General features: G+C 38.5%; 2 protein-coding genes across 3 annotated transcripts in view; one reads left to right on the forward strand and one right to left on the reverse strand.

The window, feature by feature from the left end:
- The window catches only part of Trpc5os (TRPC5 opposite strand), a 21,333-nt gene extending 7,158 nt beyond the window's left edge, over positions 1-14,175 (forward strand). For both annotated transcript variants that reach the window (XM_021153883.1, XM_021153884.1), the window contains exons 2-4: positions 7,795-7,870; positions 8,165-8,247; positions 10,803-14,175. In XM_021153883.1, the coding sequence (XP_021009542.1) occupies positions 10,977-11,309 (333 nt within the window). In that variant the 5' untranslated portion in view covers positions 7,795-7,870; positions 8,165-8,247; positions 10,803-10,976 and the 3' untranslated portion in view covers positions 11,310-14,175. The remainder of the gene's footprint in view (positions 1-7,794; positions 7,871-8,164; positions 8,248-10,802) is intronic.
- Trpc5 (transient receptor potential cation channel subfamily C member 5) overlaps positions 1-19,927 on the reverse strand; it is a 286,364-nt gene that overhangs the window by 76,971 nt on the left and 189,466 nt on the right. The window contains exon 3 of the mRNA XM_021152996.2: positions 18,230-18,751. Within this exon, the coding sequence (XP_021008655.1) occupies positions 18,230-18,751 (522 nt within the window). The remainder of the gene's footprint in view (positions 1-18,229; positions 18,752-19,927) is intronic.

Below are 19,927 nucleotides of genomic sequence, written 5' to 3' on the forward strand. Positions count from 1 at the left end.
CTCTCTCTCTCTCTCTCTCTCTCTCTCTCTCTCTCTCTCTCTCTCTCTCCCTCTCTCCTCCCTCTTTCTTTTTTCCCAAGGGGTATCTTAGTTAAATTCTAATTAAAGGCTAGTTAAGGCCTCAGAAGAATAGGTAAGGTTAAACTAGGACCTATGTCTACTTAAGGCCAGTTACATCGTATTCATGGTCTCAGTCAAGTTAAAATTTACTGATGACTACAGTGTTCACATTATTTCAGGTTGCCTAAGACTTTCTTCATTAAATGACAAAAATCACGAATCCTGTAAAAGCTTCAAACCCTGGAAAAAGGGTCGGTTAGCTACTTCAATTGAGTTTTTTTATTTTTTATTTTTTATTTATTTTTTGCCTTGAACCTTATGACTTGCAAGAGATCTTTCAAAAGTTATCTCACTTGATGATTATAGCATCCATTGAGACGGGTAGTATGCTCATCGTCCTCAGTATACAGGATACAAACCACAAATTCACAGAAAGTTCATGCTTTCCTCAATAAATACAAGAGAGAGAGAATGTTTAAGTGCGTATCTGAACTCAGATCACACATATTCAGGTTTTACCTAAATGGTTAGGGTATTTTCCCACAATTAAAAATTGTTTAAAGTATAAAGGTTATAGTTGCCCAAAGTGTTATCATATTTATTTCTGATAAGGACTGAGAGTCATGGTAAGCTTAAGGAAACTGTCAAGGTAAGGAGACTTTTAGGTTTGAACCTAAGTCTCTCTGACCCCAGTGTCTGTCTTCTTTAAAAAAAAAATCCCTTTCCTCTACCCTTTCTTATTTGCCAGTGTCAAATACTTCTGTATATGCCCGTGTGGCTGAGGGTGCCATGTACTCATGGATCAATGATGTTTGCATTTATGTATTATTAGAAATCTGTCAAACATTTACCAGTTTGTATTTATGTTGACACTACTGTCTTCAGTGTAAGTTCATTTTTTTTATATTTTTATTACGTATTTTCCTCAATTACATTTCCAATGCTATCCCAAAAGTCCCCCATACCCTCCCCACTCCCCTACCCACCCATTCCCACTTTTTGGCCCTGGCTTTCCCCTGTACTGGGGCATATAAAGTTTGCATGCCCAATGGACCTCTCTTTCTAGTGATGGCTGACTAGGCCATCTTTTGATACATATGCAGCTAGAGTCAAGAGCCCTGGGGTACTAGTTAGTTCATAATGTTGTTGCACCTACAGGGTTGCAGATCTCTATAGCTCCTTGGATACTTTCTCTAGCTCCTCCATTGGGGGCCCTGTGATCCATCCAATAGCTGACTGTGAGCATCCACTTCTGTGTTTGCTAGGCCCGGCCTAGTCTCACAAGAGACAGCTATATCAGTGTAAGTTCATTTATGCAATTGTTTGCTGTTTGATGACTATGGTCATCAGAGCTGATATGGCAGTAGATTTAACTTTCAGCCCTTGTATTAACTGTGATTTGGGAAGGGCTACAGTAGACAAATCTGGCTTACTTCAGTAACTCTTGGGACAGTTACTGTATACTTCCCTGTATAGTAATATTCTAGAACCCAAGAAAAAGATCCAGGTGGTCTTCTTTGATACTGTGGATTCAGCTGCCAGAAGGCACTAAAGACTTGGCTTGCCTTTTTCTGGCTGTGCCATTTCTGACACCTCCTGTGAGCTTTACCAGGGGTGACAGGCATTGCTATTAAAAAGTCTGTACATAAATATAACTGTATCTTCCACTATATTATCCCGAGGACAAAATAGTTGCCACCCCTGCAGAATGCAGCAGCTTGTGGATTAGATGCCAATGGTAGCAGTATGCCAAGCATGAAGTATCCTGTTCTTCTCCTGCCAAATAAATACCAGCTTCCCCTTTAGTGGTACATTTAAAAGGACAGTTTCCACTCTTCTTGGGTGGCAGTGGCAATGGGAAAATTGCCTATTTTAACATAGGCAATTAGTGGTATAGTGGAAGAGGCCATTGGGATTTACTTTAGGTCACATATCCTTACTTGTACTGTAATTTTTTCTTTTGTGTTATTATGTTCCTGTAGAGAACTGTTTGGTGTTTTGTATCATGCAAGAGTGAAGGAAGGCAGAGTGGCTTGGAAAAAAATCAGCTGATTCATTCCACTGGATAGCCTGGCTGTTCAAATTGTGTTTTCTTCCTTCCTTCCTTCCTTCCTTCCTTCCTTCCTTCCTTCCTTCCTTCCTTCCTTCCTTCCTATTTATTTATTTATTTATTTTATGTATATGAGTACACTGTAGCTGTACAGATGGTTGTGAGCCTTCATGTGGTTGTTGGGAATTGAATTTAGGACCCCTGCTCACTCTGATCAACCCTGCTCGCTTAGTCCCTGCTCACTCTGGCCCAAAGATTTACTTGTCATTATACCTAAGTACACTGTAGCTGTCTTCAGATGCACTAGAAGAGGGCATCAGATCTCATTATGGGTTGTTGTGAGCCACCATGTGGTTGCTGGGATTTGAACTCAGGACCTTCAGAAGAGCAGTCAGTGCTCTTACCCACTGAGCCATCTTGCCAGCCCCAAATGTATTTTCTTTCTTGGAGAGACTGAAAATGGAAATCTTAGCCTCTGGATATTCCCTTGGCAGTTCTACATATAGGGTCTATATATGATTTTATGATTTTATTCTAATAGATTAATGACATATGTTATTAGATTTTGCAGCATTGGATATGTATCTGCCCTTACAAGGTATTTGGAAGATTTTCCCCCAAGGATTAGAGAGTTTGCAGTTGCAAACCATTGGAAGAGCAGCAAATCAGGTTGCAGCTTTTACCATTTTCTAGCTGTGCACCTTGGATTGCTTGGCTTCTGTGGATTTTTATTTTCTTAAATACATAGTGGAGACATAGTTCTCTCCCCCATTACCCTATTGACCTCACAGTAATTTGAAGATTCAATGAGATGCCATATGAAATATGATTGAGTTTTCACTCCTTCATTTGTGCAAGAAAAACATTTGTCTGATAGGACTACTGTAGGTTAATGTATGTGAATGTGATTGAGGACACGGTTCCCTGAAGGAAGAATCTGTAAAGCCCTGGAATGAGCTACTGAGTGCAGTTCTGGAATCGTAGTTTGAAGCCACTAAAACCAGAAAGGCACATTCTTTGGCAGATGGCATAAGCACATTTTCAGGCAGAGAGGAGGACTGTATTGTCTCTGATCATTCCTGTTGGTAAATGGATGAATGCAGTCTCTCTTGGCCATCTGGCATTTACAGAAAGAGAAAGGCAACCAGAACTCCAGGGCTCAGTCTTATACATGTCAACTGGGTTCTTGAAGCTTAGAATAAAACTCAGGCAGGAATGGTAAGGGGTAAGATGCCACTCTTTTTCCCTCTTGTCATTTGAACAAGCCACATCAGAATATTGGAAAGTCTGAACTAGTTTTGGGGAATTCATGTTAGACGTATTGTAAGATGCCTTCATTACCTAGAAAGTGCCTTCTCTTCACATCTTTATCAAAGTCTGAAGTCGTTACCTATTTGTATATGAGTTATACCTCCTATTACTTCCAGGTTTTGCAGGCATCTTTTTTCTCACCTTCCAGGAGTCACTAGAAGTAGCCAGAATGCACCATGCCTTACTTCCTGGATGCCAGAATTTCCATAGCACAAAAAACGAACATCTCTAAGACACTTACCATGAACTTCAAAACTCTGTGAACTAAGTCATGCAATTTACCTGTTCTCTTTATTGTACAGATAAGGAAATTAAAGTAAATAGAGCTTAGCGAAACTCTGCACCTAGTAAAGTTAGGATGAAGATACAAGTCTGTTTGACACTGCTATCATTTTGGTATCTGCCAAATAGACTAATTTTTTTTCTCCATTGAAAACCCTTGCAACTTTTCTTTTTCCCTCTTAGAAAGCTGAATGAAGAATTAGGAATAGAACCTCTTTTTATTATCATGTTCAGTTATGTTTTTATTTCCCTCATTTTCAGTCTTTTCTCCTGCACGTGGTACCATTTGAAGGCCAAAACTGTTTCTGGAAGTATTACATCTTTTCCAGGCTTCTATGGGGACTCTGACAGCAGCTAAGTTTCAGAGACAAGTCTGTTTATATTTCCCTAAGCCAAGATAAGGTGGCTGACTCCATGGTTGAATACTATGGTGAAAAACTGTGTGCTTGACTAACACAATGACAAAGAGATATTTGCAAACTACTGTTTGTGGCAGTGTCTAAGTTGTTTTTCTACAGGGTAAGCAAGAGTCTAAGACTGTCTCTGCAGCAATGAACTGATTAGAAAGGGGAAGAAAGAGATATAGAAGAACTTGCTTTAAGCTGACTACAAGGACATCCCTACTCCTTCTTCATTTGGTTTCTGTTTTTTAATTTTTTATATGTTTTTCAAAAAGGGGCTGTGTTAGCTCTTCAGCTCCACACTTCTTTCCATTTTCCTTGAAAAATTAAAGATGGCTCATAGACATCTCAAATGTCAGGTTACATTTGAGACAACAAATGCCTTACTGCATTCAGTTGTTTGTAAAGGCAACAATTTTTAACTTTAAAATATAAATGCAAGGGCAAATCTTGTTGATTATTTTCATTATATCTCCCAGAGATGCTCCTGCTATATCAAAATGATGGGGTAGGTCTTTTTTTTTTAATTCACCATTCCACTTGTTTACATCTCAAATGATATCCCACTTCCTGGTTACCCCTCCACCAACCCCCCCATCCCACATCTGCTCTCCCCCCTCACCTTTGCCTGTGTGAGGGTGCTCCCCCACCCACCCTCTCCCAGCCCACCTCTCCAGCATCCCCCTATGCTGGGGCATCAAGGTTTTCTTGATGTTTCCCTGAATGTGGGGAGGGCAAAGAGAAGTTATATGTGTCCAGAAGTGTTGTTTTTTTTTTAAATAATATGAATTTCTTATTCATTCTTTGAGAATTTCATACAATGTATTTTGAACACATTAACCTCTCAAACTGCTCCCCTCTCATTCTTTCCCACCCCACTTTGAGGTTACTTATTTACTTTTCTTCTTTCTCTACTGAGTGCAGTTTGTGTTGCACAAGCCCTGCTTGGGCTTTAGATAAAGTCCCAGCACAGAGGATGGGAGAGGTGTAATCCCACCACCAGCTGAGGAGCCATTAAAGGAAGTGTTGTTGGTTTAAGCATTTAAATTAAATGCTTGTGACCAAATGGTACTGCAACACTGCAGAGGGAGAAAAAAAAAAGTCTATTTGTGAATCTAGAACTAGCACCTGTACTCACCAAAGACACATTTTAATCACTCCCATATAACTCCCTCTGGTCCCCTTGGATATGAAGTAATTTACCTTGCCTGCCCCAGAGAAGCCTATCGACTATCAACATGGGCCCAGTGGCTTTGGATTTCTTTGCTCCTTTTCTGTCCCATTGTTTGATACTTGTTGCCAGATTTCCAGATGGAAGCAGTGCCAAATAGCAGACTAAGACTCAGTGAGCAAAAAATGGTGGCTTTTCATTAGCCATGCTGACAATAGCGAGACAGAGATGCAACGATTCCAGTTATCAGTCAGGTGACCTTTGCTCTAGCTCCTTTCCAGCTACCTTATAAGAGGCAGGTTATGTCACGTTGCAACAATTAAAAACTGTCTGACAATCAGGACCTCTTGTCATTGTATTGACATGAAATAGAGATTCCACACCAGGCAAAGGGACCTTCTCTTTGTTTTTGTTTTTGTTTTTTTATTAATTCTGATCTTCATTTATTGGTAGCACAACTGAAAAACCAGGCCTGGAGTGTGTTTCAGAGACCATGGCAGGTCGAGAAATGTCTAGAATTTGGCTGATAGCCTTTTTTTTTTTTTTAAGGTAAAAGGATTTATTTTGCTTGCCACCGAACTTCCAAGAATTGGCATGTGTATCACGAAATCACAATCAAGATGAGCAGCTCAGGCTTAGATTACATATAGCACAAAGCCAAGTATTCCCAAACCAGAAAGCCCAAGTCTCTAGGAGCAAAATCATTCATCAAACACCTGGCAGATAGGACAGGACCATGAAGTTTGTGTGTTCAAAATTTAGTGGAAGCATACCAATAAAAATCCTGGGGGAGGCTGTTAGTGCCAAGTAGGGAGGGTCAGAATGTCCGCAAGGTGATAGATAACAAGAGGAACCTTCTCTTAATGTTATGCTTCGTTGCCCTCCTATTAATGACAGGCTGGTCAAACAATGCTGACAAACACCGTTGTTTTAAATTTCATCTAAATGAAATGATGGGATGTATACTATACTTCTACATTTTTGGTTTCCTTTTACTTTCTTTTGCATGTATTCTGGTGGATGTTCACATCCTTTAATTTGGGTAGATATTTAGTAGTAATACTACAAGTTCATGAGATGGAGGTAGACTTAGCTTTAATAGATAATATCCATAGCTCTTTAAAGTAATTGTACAAGCCAACACGCTTATCTGCAGTTGTATGTGAGTTTCAGGTGTTCCATTGTTCTGCATTTTTTATTACCAGTCCTTTCAGATGTACATATTCTTGTGCAGTTTGATATATGTCCTTATGGATTGAATGCACATTTATCTGATGAGTAATAGTGACAAATGCCAATTTGTGTACTTGTTGCTCATGTAAATATCTTCTTCTATGAAGTAGCAGTTAATTTCTTTTGTCTTGATTATGATATTTGCATTGTCTTATTCATTTATAGGAGTCTAAAAACATATGCATAGAATAGGTATCAACTTTCTATTGGGAATACTTTGTGAATATTTTTCTACCTTATAATTTACCATTTTACTCTCTTGAGGTATCTTTTGATAGATGAGAGGTCTTCGGTAATTTGGGGTGTATGTGATAAATTTTGTTTTCCTAAGATCTCGAATGTTTTATCTTGTGGTTTGAGCTACATATTGGTTTTATATTTTAGATTTAAGTCTTCTACCCATTTCAAACTAGTTTATAGTATTTGATGTGTGATCATGGTCATGGTTCTATTGCTTGTCTACCCATGTGTCAATACTATGTGATTTTAAACTCTGTAGCCATAAATTTAGCCTTGCTATTTCTATTTTTTAATTAATTAATTTTTAATTTTATTATCATGTAATATGTACAACTTCATGGTATATGGCAATTTCTGTATGTGCATACAACATAATATTTCTATATGTACATAAACATGTACTGATAGGGTTTTTGTTTTGTTTTATTTTATTTTGTTTACTTCTTCTTTGTTTTTTTTTTCAAGATGGGGTTTCTCTGTGTAACTATGGCTGTCCTTGAACTCACTCTGTAGACCAGGTTGGCCTCAAACTCAGAGATCTGCCTGTCTCTGCCTCCCAAGTGCTAGGACTAAAGGTGTGTGCCACTACCTCCTAGATAGCATGCACTAATAGAAATAATGTAATTAACATGTTTTTTCTTTAAGATTGGAATATTTGAGTTACTATTATCTATTTTCTGAGTTACTCAGAAAATATACACTTTGTTGTGACCCTACTATGCCATAGAAATCCATGGCATCCATAGGAGAACATTTTGGTACCCATTATCTAACCTTTTATCCCTCTTCCCTGTGTCCATTCCTAACTTCTAGTAGTCAGTAGTCTGCAGTCTTTAGCTTCCACATATGGGAGGGGCTATGCAATGTATGTGTTCCTTTGTTTCAGGTTGCTATCTGGTAGTATATATGTTGTTCCTTAAGAGGCCTGGCTCTTTGTATATACTTGTATGTTTTAGAATAATTTTGCTCAAAGTGTCCTCACAAAAGTAGTCTTGAGCTTATTGATTCACTGGCCTCTTCTTTGTCCTTCTCACTTCCAATACTAGGTACCTTTTTGAGGAGTGTGCCTGTGTGGGGAGAGCTTCCTGCCCAGGGGCTAGCCTAGACCTCAGCTAATTCCAGGTAAGAAAAACTGCCCATGCACACACCAGGCTTCTATTATGCTAGCCTCTTGCAATTTGCAACAGCTACGCTGAAATTTCTCATTCTTTGGTAGTCACCTTCTGGTTTGGTCCAAGTTTTATCTTTAACCTGTGCCCAGAATTAGCAAATGCCACAGAAAAGAAAATGCTGGCTACTGTCAGCTCCCATGACAGAATTTGTACTTGCTTCCACCCCTTTCTTAAGTCTACTGATTTTGTGATTTGTTCCCCACACCCCATCTGCATATGTGTTATATGTTTTTGGTTGTTGCAGGAGCATTTGTGGACTATTTGAAAGCAGAACTCCAGAAATCATTTTCTAGGATAACACCTTTGTCCATCTTCACTCGATTACAGGTAAAGTAGCTCCCAATCATTTAGAGACATTCAGAACACCAGAGGACAGGAACAAACACACACATCTTTGATGCTCCATGAAACTATCGATTATGACTTCTCTCCATCACTTAGCATTAGACACAGTCAACCCATAATTTAGCTGATTTATAAGGATATCAAGTGAAGTAACATTCTCAGTTCTATTCCTGTGTAGGAGAATGAGATGCCAGCTCTGGACTCATTAAAGCAAATGTCTTTGTATAGACACCCATATGTGTGCCCATTGACATAGGTCTTTGGAAGTTAGTCCTGGCATAACTTCTATTCCATACCATGTGGCTGGTATGGATACTACCTAATGATTTTCAGTTTTCCAGTCATAACTTTATACAGTTATTTTATTTTGAGGATTAGATGCACTAATGGGTAAAATTGATTTCTTGGTGCTTTATATGTAATAGACCTTCCTTTCATAAGTTTGAGAATTTATTACAATGTTATAGGCATACCATCTCATCTGAAATGCTTTTCAGGTGACATACAATGAAATGCACAACTTTTAACACTAGCAATCAATGAAATTTGTCAATTTCATGTTCTCATATAACCTAGAACTCTGTAAACTATAACCATTGGCACTGTCATAGTTCACTTATGTTTCTCTAATTACTTCTCATTTCCCTAGACACAAAAATTCTCTTGTTTTTTTTGCACCATATATTTTATTGAATTGTATATGAACAGAATGCAGTGTGTATTCTTTTATTTCTATTTTTCCACTAAGTAAAATACCTTTCATATTTATACATGACTCTATTAGCAGTACAATTCTTTTTTATTTATGGTTAGTGTCCTGTTGTGTGAATATTCAACAACTGTGTAAATTTTGGCAATTTACACAATCCCAAAGATTTTCAACAAGTTCTGTAGTACTACAGGCCTCATGCCATAATTGGTCACCACCATCATCAAATGAACGTGTTTCTTTCTTATCTAAATCAATGGAGTAGCCATTGTCAGTTCTGCAGGATTCAGTATCACCAAGAGACCACTTGTTATAGCTTTTTAGTAGTAGTATTTTATCTATTGAGAAATGACTGCTGAGATGTAGAATCAGGGTCAGTTCCTCTAAGAGTTGGTAGACGTATTGATCATATAGCCTAATTAATAAGAATAAATGAAGAGCTTTTACAATTTATTGCATGAAAACATCTGTCCCCAAGGTGCAGAACAATTGGAAACTTTAATGAGTTAATATTTGAAAATCACCAATGCCTTTAGCAGTTCAGATATAAATGGCCATGAGTCGAAGAAACTAATAAAAACAGTGACAAACTCTGAGTGATGATATATCCTTTCTCAATAGAGGTGTTCAGGGGAGATATGTGAACCACCTAGGCTCACTTTATGCTGAAATCCCTGAGCAAAAATAAATATCATGGGAAATCCAGAGGAAAAGAGAAGCACTAGATCATCCTTAGGTTGTCAAAAAGGAAGAACTCATTTAACTTCTTGGATGAGTCTTGGTAACTATACCCTGTAGCTATAACATGTAGTGTGGATAGTAGTCAAGGATACTGATATTTTTAATTAGATATTTTTAATTAGATATTTTAATTAGATATTTTCTTTATATACATTTCAAATGCTATCCCGAAAGTTCCCTATACCCTCTCTCCATCCTGCTCCCCTACCCACCCACTCCCGCTTCTTGGCCCTGGCATTCCCCTGTACTGGGGCATATAAAGTTTGAAATACCAAGGGGCATCTCTTCCCAGTGATGGCTGACTAGGCCATCTTCTGCTACATATGCAGCTAGAGATACAAGCTCTGGGGGTACTGGTTAGTTCATATTGTTGTTCCACCTAGAGGGTTGCAGACCCCTTCAGCTCCTTGGGTGCTTTCTCCAGCTTCTCCATTGGGGGCCCTGTGATCCATCCAATAACTGACTGTGAGCATCCACTTCTGTGTTTGCCAGGCACTGACATAGCCTCATATGAGACAGCTATAACAGGGTCCCTTCAGCAAAATCTTTCTGGCATATGCAATAGTGTCCGGGTTTGATGGCTGATTATGGGATGGATCCCTGGGTGGGGTAGTCTCTGGATAGTCCATCCTTTTCTCTTAGCTCCAAACTTTGTCTCTGTAACTCCTTTCATGGGTATTCTGTTCCCTATGCTAAGGAGGAATGAAGTATCCACCCATTGGTCTTCCCTCTTCTTGATTTTCTTGTGTTTTGCAAATTGTATCTTGGGTGTTCTATGTTTCTGGGCTAATATCCACTTATCAGTGAGTGCATATCTAATGACTTCTTTTGTGATTGTGTTACCTCACTAAGGATGATATCCTCCAGATACATCCATTTGTCCAAGAGTTTCATAAATGTATTGTTTTTAATAGCTGAGTAGTACTCCATTATGTAAATGTACCACATTTTCTGTATCCATTCCTCTGTTGAGGAACATCTGGGTTCTTTTCAGCTTCTGGCTATTATAAATAAGGCTGCTATGAACATAGTGGAGCATGTGGATACTGATCTTTTTTTCTTTTTCTTTTTCTTTTTCCATTATTAGATCTGATTGGCTGTTTTGCCTTGGAAGTGACAATCTGGTGGTGATTATAATAGGAATAGACTACTAGTACAGACATTTTCTGAGAGGTTAACCAACACCACCAAAAAGGTTTGTGGTACCGCTAGACTAACTCTGTACTTGATCACCATCATAATCACACTCCCTGCCTGAGCCATGGAATCTGTGTCTATCCCTGTACTGGTTGCTGGACTGATTGATTGTGTAGCTCAGCTAATAAGAATAGCTGAGGATCTATTACAGTTCATCTCGCAGGAACAAGTTCCTTCTGTGCAACAGAATGCTAGAGCAGAAGAGGCAGAAGCAGCTGCACCTCCTGCCGAGGAAGATTCCTTACCGGATCTTGCGGATCTTTCCGACTTAGAATCAATCCTTTCAGTAAGAGAAGATGATGATCTAACCCTTGACATGGATGAAACTATGATAGATATCAACGAGATATACAAGGATATACTTCCTGCCATAAAGGATGATACAGAAAGTGAGTGAGAGCCAGCATGTGAAAAATCATCATTTTTTTCCATTTCTTCCCCCCCCCCCAGGCTTCAGGAACAGCTGTTTTATTCTAGTTCAGCATAGTTTCATTATTAAAAACTTTTAGATTAGGTAAACCTTGATTTTTTTGGCAAAATCATTTTTTCTATGTTTTAATTCAAAAGACTGGCTTTAATTATATAGTTCTTGCTTTACCTGTACTATTAGGATTCTTCATGATAAGACCAAATAATAGAAAGGAGAAGAAGACTCTACCTAAGAATACAATGAAGACCTGATGAACTCTACCAATACGCATACCAGCGTCACTGCTCTGTGAGAATGAGAAATTCTAAGGGTAGTGTTCCACAGCATGGTAGTCCAGTATTTTCTCATGGACAGTACAACATCGGCACATTGTATTTTAAAGAGGGAGGTTTTTATGGCAGAGTAAGGTAAATAACTCTGAAAGTGCAACATCTACCAGGCAATAAAAGTATAGAAAGCTTTCCAGGTTTCCCAGGGCCAAACTTTTGAGAATTCTAGCGTCAAGATACTGAAGGCAAGACTGATGCTGGGTTCCAACCCACACATGCTGATGTGTGCTGAAACTCTTTTTTTTTTTTTTTTTTGCAATATTGTCCTATGATGGACTATTGAAGCTTATACCAAAAAGCAAAGAGAGAAGTTCTAGAATGGCAAGAAAGGGTATAACAAAGGCTTCATCAATGGAAAACCAAGCGCTTATGTCATCAGCTCGGAGAAAATGGTCTACAAGGGGAAGTGGACAGTACACATCTTCTTGTATGTAAATGAGTTTAAGGCAAATACTTGCGAGGCTTAATGTGGTAGGACTGTTACAACTTTAACCTAGCAATATTTGTTATTGAGGTAAAAATATAAATAAGATGTAGACTGGTATTGAAGCACAATAACGCTGCACATGTCAGAAGGGTGAAACATAATATCTGAAGCCCCCCGCCCTCCCACTGAAACAGAGATCAACTGAATAAGTGTGTAAGAAATTCACCTATGATACCACCTTAGGCCGTTCAATCCTTTTACTTCCATGGACAGGCAGTATGGCCTTTTTACCTACCAATTTACATAGAATCTTAAAGTACATAATAGTTAAAAAGATTAAGAGGGCATTTAATACAGATGATTTCAGAGCCAACTAACATGGCAGATACATGACAAAAATACCCACAGAGCAAATGAAAATTATGTCAAATTGTAATTAGAGGGGTTAATTATATATTACAGTAGGCAGCATGCTGTAACCCCTTGCTACAATAACTTTAATAAGCCAATTGAATCATATTTTCCCAGTATAGAAAAGATTCTAGGCACACAGTACAGACAAAGCAGCAAGTAGGTGATACACTGAACAGGAACCTAATTTCGGTTAAGGAGATTGGAGATTGCAAGATTGGAGAAAGGAAGAAGAAATTATTTTTCCATTCCAGGAGGAAATGTTAATGAATAATAATTATTATTATCATTAGTGGAACAGGTAAGATTATTTCTATAGTCTATAAGAACATTTACCAATAGTAATAATAATAGGCCTGTATGAAAGTTAAAAAATAATCTACACTTTGAGTAAGGGCTTAGTAAAAACTAGGGGAAATATATATACTGCCGCCAGGGAAATTTGAACTGTAGGAGATAGGGTATAATTTTTTTGTCAAAATAATGCTCAAATTATGATTAATTGAACAAAATCAGGAAAAATATCCAGGGAGAGGTCACCAGTCTACTATAGATTCTATTTGGTGAGCAATTTACCGAGAAAGAGCAAATGATGCTCTGCATGCCTGATAGACACACTAGAGAGTAGATAGTGATCCAAGTAGACCTCTAGAATATGGGCTTTGTAACGTTTCCATAGTAAATTAGTAAGATTTTGTTAAAAGTCAGAAAGCATAGACCACCAATAAACTCAAACAGGTCATAGTAAGAGAAACCTGTAAGTCTACTCTAGACAAAGGCTTAAACAAATAATAGACCGTGTTGTTCTTAAACATCAGAAAAAGAAGATGCTGCAAGTTCATCATATGTGGATCTGCTTTGCCTATTGCATTTCACTATTTGCCTTGATTGTATAATTACGTGCACTTAAGAACTGTTAAGATGTAACTCTATTTCAAGAAGTGGACTGTTGTATTGAGTATGTTTGCTATATGGAAAGGGATTAGAAATAGAGTTAAAAGTGACAAGGAATAATCTTAGCAATAAGAAAACCCTTAAGAACAAGAGCTAGTGGGGAAGGTATTTTTCAGTAGAGAGAACATTTTAAATTGCTAACAGTTAACACAGTTGTTTGAGATGGGGTTACTTCCCAAGTGAGTTCATTTACCTATGCCTTATGAAAATTAGCCAATTGTAAGCTATTGGTAGAAGTAACTAGTTGGCAATTGATATAGATTAAGTAGATAGAGAGTCAAATTAAAAGGAGAAATACTAATAAATATGTTAACTGGATGTCTCCAATTGAGATGTTGACTCTCCTCCAGAAGACTGGAGTAACTAGTCCACTATCCAAGTAGCCTTGTTTTGTATCTTTTTAAGGTTAATGCTAAAAACAGATTTTGTATGGCATAGAGAAATGGAGAGGGAGCAAGGCTCTATATTCTGAGCCCAACTTAGAGGTGTTAAAATCAAGAAAGACAGGCTGGTAAATGGCATTGATGTACACAGTACAAATCTGCATTAGCTGAAGTATAGAAGCTGCTGACAGTATATACCTTTATCTTTACATGTAACCATTTCTTCAAATTATTAGGTTATAATCACTTATGATCTTTATTGACTATTGTTCCAAACTGCTTGCCCACTTGTAGGAGATTTTTAGCTAATAAAACTTGATTTAAAAGCCAAAGAACTTGTAGTCACCTTCAATTACTTTGTAGTAAATTTCTAGGCTACCAAACTGCCACAAAAGGACTCTGTTCCACAGATGTCACAGAGTAAAATCACTGAGAAGTTTGCACCAAGAGCCTCACTGTCCCCTGACTTGTCAGATGGTCTCTGAGAAGTTCCTGAACTTAGTTCTTCATTTGTAAAATGAAGACTACACCTTTGCTGCTTGCTTTTAACGGTAGAAATGAAACAAACAAAATGATACAATTTGGAAGCCTTTGGCATGTGTGACAATGAGCTAGAATATATGCAATTATGACATTTAAGAAGTCATTCCATACCAACAAATGCCAGTATAAAATCACCTGAAGATTGAATTCTTATGTAGGGATTATTCAATAGTCTGCACCTGTTTCTGAGAGACAGAAACTGCCTTATCCTACTACCTTATGTAAAAAATTATAATTTGGAATTGGCTTTTGTTGAATTCCTTGGAGCATAGTCTTTCACCAAATGACATTCTTTTGAAGAGCCCATTAGAATCCGGGTAGGAATTTATTAGTGGAAACTACACTGAAAAAGTCCTTTAGAAAGGCGCTTGCAACCCCATAGGAAGAACAATATCAACCAACCAGACCCCCCAGAACTCCCAGGAACTAAACCACCAACTAAGAGTATACATGGAGGGACCCATGGCTCCAGCTGCATATGTAGCAGAGGATGGCCTTGTCAAGCATCAGTGGGAGGGGAGGCCCTTGGTCCTGTGAAGGCTCCATGCCCCAGTGTAGGTGAATGCCAGGGTGGGGAGGTGGGAGTGGTTGGGAGAATGGGGGAACACCCTCATATAAGCAGGGGGAGGGAGATGGGATAGGGGGTTTATAGAGAGGAAGTGGGAAGGGGGATAACATTTGAAATGTAAATAAATAACCAATAGAAAAAGAAAAAGCCCTTTAGAGAAGAATCGTTCCTTTTTTTTCTTTATTGTTTCAAAATACCTAAAGGAAAATGAAATATCTTAAGGGAGGGAAGGTTTATATGGGGTCTTGGTTTCAGAGGGTCACAGTTAACAAGAATGAGGAAGGTACAGTGATGAAAGCAGTTAGTCTATGGTATTGGGTGCTCATGCCGGGGCACCAGGAAGCAGTGACCACGGCCAGGAGAAATGGTAACTAGAATGCCACCATAAGGCCTGCTTCTAGTGACCTACTTCTCACACCCAGGCCCTATTATCTAAAGGTTCTACACCTCTTCAAATCATGCCCCAAGCTGGAGACAAAGCACTCAAATATGATCCTGTTAGGAACAACTTGGTTTCAAGTCATAACATTCTGTCTCTGTCTCTCATCGTCTCATGGCTGTTTGACAGTGCAAAATGCTTTAAGTCTAAGGGTCCCCTAAGTTTTAATAGTTATAACATGTTCAATAATTCAAGCTCTGAGTCTGTTCTCCTGGTCAAGATAGTCTTCTATGATCCTGCATCAAATAAAATAAAAATCCAGAGCTCCATACTGAAATACAATGCTACCTGCATTCCCCAAATGGGAAAATGTGGATATACCAATAGAAGATTTCAATTGCAACTGCAGGCATGCAGCACCATGAGCACTTTCCCCATTCTCATGAAGAAGTTGTTGCTCTTTCAATACCTTTGGCCTGTGAGATCCCCCCTACCCCCCCATCCCTTCACCAGCCTTCTTTAGGGAATTAGAGACACTGGGAAAAAAACTAGCCTTTAAAAATGTTTTCAGGGGAGTAGGGCGGGGGGAGGATATAGGGGACTTTTGGGATAATATTTGAAATGTTAATGAAGAAAATATCTTTTTTTTCATGATCACAGAGTTTTTTATTTTTAAGCTATTATTTCTGTAAAAAATAAAGCAATACATCTTACTTTTTATGCTTTCATAAATCGTAGTTTAATTAATATTTACTAATTGCTTCATTATAATTATAACTTTCTTATCTTCCAAAATGCATACACTTATGAACAGAAATACATGAATGATTTGAATTAAGAATCACAATGACATATAAACTATGAAAATAAGAAAGCAGTAAAGACAAATGCTTAAATGGATGCATGTCTGAGGCCAGAAATGAAATCAAACAGAATTTGAAGAAAATATTTAATAAAAATTATAAAAAAATGTTTTCAACTTGTTTATGGGTTCTCAACATGTGATTCTCAGATTGAATTTGTTCCATCAGATGATGGCATAAGACTAACTTAGACTAATAATTAGGCTGGGGAGGTGGCACAGTGGGTAGGAATATTCACCATGTAAAGAAGAGGACCTGAGTTCAAATCCCTCAAACCCAGGAGAAAAGCTGGGCACGGTTGTTCATGCTGTAACCACAGTGCTGTGTGTAGAGGTGGAGGGGAGGACATGACAGGCGGGAAGATTAGAAGTTTTTTGGCCGTCAACTTAGCTGAAGGTTCAGTGGAAGACCCTGCCTCAAGAGTATAAGCAGAAGTGATGGAGTAGAACAAACATTGTCATCCTCTGACCCCTGGGTATGTGGATGAGTGACTATGCCTATACCCACATAGGATACATCATATGTCACACTTGTGGATGCACAAACTCATATGAACACATAAAATACTATTAAATGTGTAGAAGGAAAATGAAGAATCACAAGGGACAAAAACAAACTGAAAACAAAAATAAATGAAGGAAGGAAGGAAGGAAGGAAGGAAGGAAGGAAGGAAGAAAAGGAATTACTGAATCAAAAGTGGTGGAACATGTCTGTGAACTTAGTACTTAGGAAGAGGGTCAGGTGTCTAAGGCCAGCCAGAGCAACACCACAAATACACACATGTGTGCACCTTCCCACCCTGCCCTGCCACCACCACCACCACCAAGACTAAGGAAAAGAAAACATATATAAGACTAATAAATAAAAATTAATATACTTTTCTCCTCAACTTGTTAAGATATGCAAACTACATGCCGTTAGAGAAAATTTTCTTTTTTTTTATTTTTTTAAAAAATATTTTAGTAGATATTTTCTTCATTTATATTTCAAATGCTATCCCAAAAGTCCCCTATACCCTCCCCCGCCCTGCTCCCCTACCCACTCACTCCCACTTCTTGGCCCTAGCGTTCCCCTGTACTGGGGCATATAAAGGGGCCTCTCTTCCCAATGATGGCCTACTAGGCCATCTTCTGCTACATATGCAGCTAGAGATACAAGCTCTGGGGGTACTGGTTAGTTCATATTTTTGTTCCTCCTATAGGGTTGCAGACCCCTTGAGCTCCTTGGGTACTTTCTCTAGCTCCTTCTTTAGGGGCCGAGAACATTTTCTTGAAGTTTTTGAAAGATTTATTTATTTTCTGTTAATGGCTATTTTGTCTGCATGTATGAATGTGTGCCTGGATCCCACAGAGGTCAGATGAGAGCATTGTATCCCCTGAAACTGGAGTTACAGATGGTTGTGTCACCATGTGGGCACTGGGAACCAGACCTGGGTCCTCTGTAAGAGTCATAAGTGTCCTTAACCACTGAGCAATCTCTCTAGCTCCATTTCCAAGGAATTAGAGGGATTTTGTTTATCACAAAAATTCTAAATTCAGTTGCCATCGATAATATAAGTGAAGATAAAGTTAGATTTCATTTATTTGTGTCCAAAGTAGAAAGTTACCCATATAGTGTCATAATATCCTACATGAAGAGAATTAACTGTAAAATAATCAGTGATCAAGTGTATTCATACCATAACATAAATTATGAAGATAATTATCTTTATAAATTTTATGTAGCCAAATCCTCTAAAGTAAAAATTACAAAATGTCTCCAAACAAGTGCGATTGGTGTTTAGCTTCTCTATTCTAAACACTGAGAAGAGTAGTTCACAAGGATTTGCTGAATGATAAAATACTTTCCTTTCAAAGAATCAGGTCATAAAGGAAATACCAGAAGCTGTCTGCATCACAGATGGATGGATCTATGAGGCCCATACAACCTACACATATGTTTGAAGTGTTATAAAACTATTGAGTCTTGCTTTGATGCTGTAGACCCTGAGAGCTTTAAACTTCCAGGAGACAGAGGTTATCTCAGCTTACCTCTTTCTGGTGATATTTGATTGCCACCTTCAGCTTAGCCAGGTCGTGATACTTCTGTGGGTCGAGTTCTTCACTGTGGTCATCTCGATGGTTGAGGATGATCTCCAGTTCTCTGGAGCTCCGAGCTTGGTCCAACAGGTCCTTGGCAAAGAGCTTACATTGCTGGGAAAGCTCCTCGTACTCAGCCTTGAACTCATTTTCCACTTTACTCAGCTCCTTGAGTTCCCAGCCCAGCCGAAAGGCCGTGAGGATGGGGTCCTCGCTTGATAAGGCAATGAGCGAGGGGCTTGCCAGAGCCTTGTATATATTCAGTCGGGACCTAGAATGACGCAGACTGTCTACCTCCGAACTGGATACACACTCCACACAGTTGCAGCGGATCTGGTGGGGCCTTGGGATAGTGACCCGCTTTTGGACAAGCAATTTGATGATTTCATAGTTGTTGGTGTGGGCTGCCAACATAATGGGAGTGATGTCTGGTGTGAACTCAGAGAACTGGGTGTCCATCATCAGCGTGGGAACCTACACACATGAAATGAGAAACACAGAGGGCAAAGTTATAGTTAGAGGCACGAAGGAGCATCCATTGGTAATTCAGAAAACGAATTTTCCTTTCTCTTGTGACTGCTCATCCAAACGGTTAGTGTTTGTAGGCTGCTGTGTTCTTGGCACTTTCCTAAGCATGTTACTCATATTTACTCATTTAATATTCACAACAACCCAGTTGGTAAATATTCTTCCCATGGGAGAAAGCTGAGAGAGGTTAATGGACATACCAAAGATTACATAGTTTTCAGTAGTAGAGTCAAAATTCAAACTAGGTCCTGCAACTGTTGAGCTCAGCTCTTAAATTTACATTAGCACAATATACCCAGTTCTAACTAATAGAACAAGGGAAACAAAGAAGTAGAGGATACTGGTCCTGGCCTTCTGAAGCTGAATTGAACAAATCATAAGTCCATAGCAGTTCACGGTGTTATATGTATAGCGTTAATTGAGCTGTTGAGAGTGCTGGAATATTGTTTTGATAGGCAATGACTTTGAAGATCATGCAACTAAATAAAGCCATAATGGCAAAAAGAAAAGTCTGTCACAAATGGTATTGACTTTGTATGCATATAGACCTTTAGGAGACTAAAGGACAGGCTAATAATCAATTTCTTCCAGGTCCAGGAAGATAGAAAGAATTAGGCATTTTCAGGAAGAAGTAATATTGTAAATGAGGAATTCCAGGTATTGGGCAGCATCAAAAGGACCTTTAAGAAAACTGTTGTCTCTAGGATATTATGTTTGGTGGAAATGGTAGCTATAGCTAGAAAGTACAGAGTTCTTTATGCATTTAGGAGCACACCCAAAGAAGTTCTGAAAGCCTGATCAATGAATTAGAATAGTCTTCCTACTTGAAAATATATCTTTGGAGACTTAGTCTGTTTTCAGGCCAATAAAGAAAGCAAGAGGATCTGGGGTCACAGATGAGTGAGTAGAGTACTTGTCTTACATGCACAAAGCTTTGGTTTCAGTAACCAGAACTTGAACCTGAATAGGGTGGTGAATACCTGTAATCTTAGCTCCTTGGAGATAGAGACAGGAACATCAGTTCAAGGAATATATATATATATTATATATATAATATATATATATTATATATATATATAATATATATAAAATCCCCAGTGTGTATATATATATATATATATA

Source organism: Mus caroli, chromosome X (genome assembly GCF_900094665.2).
Source record: "Mus caroli chromosome X, CAROLI_EIJ_v1.1, whole genome shotgun sequence".
NCBI classification, from domain to species: Eukaryota; Metazoa; Chordata; class Mammalia; order Rodentia; family Muridae; genus Mus; species Mus caroli.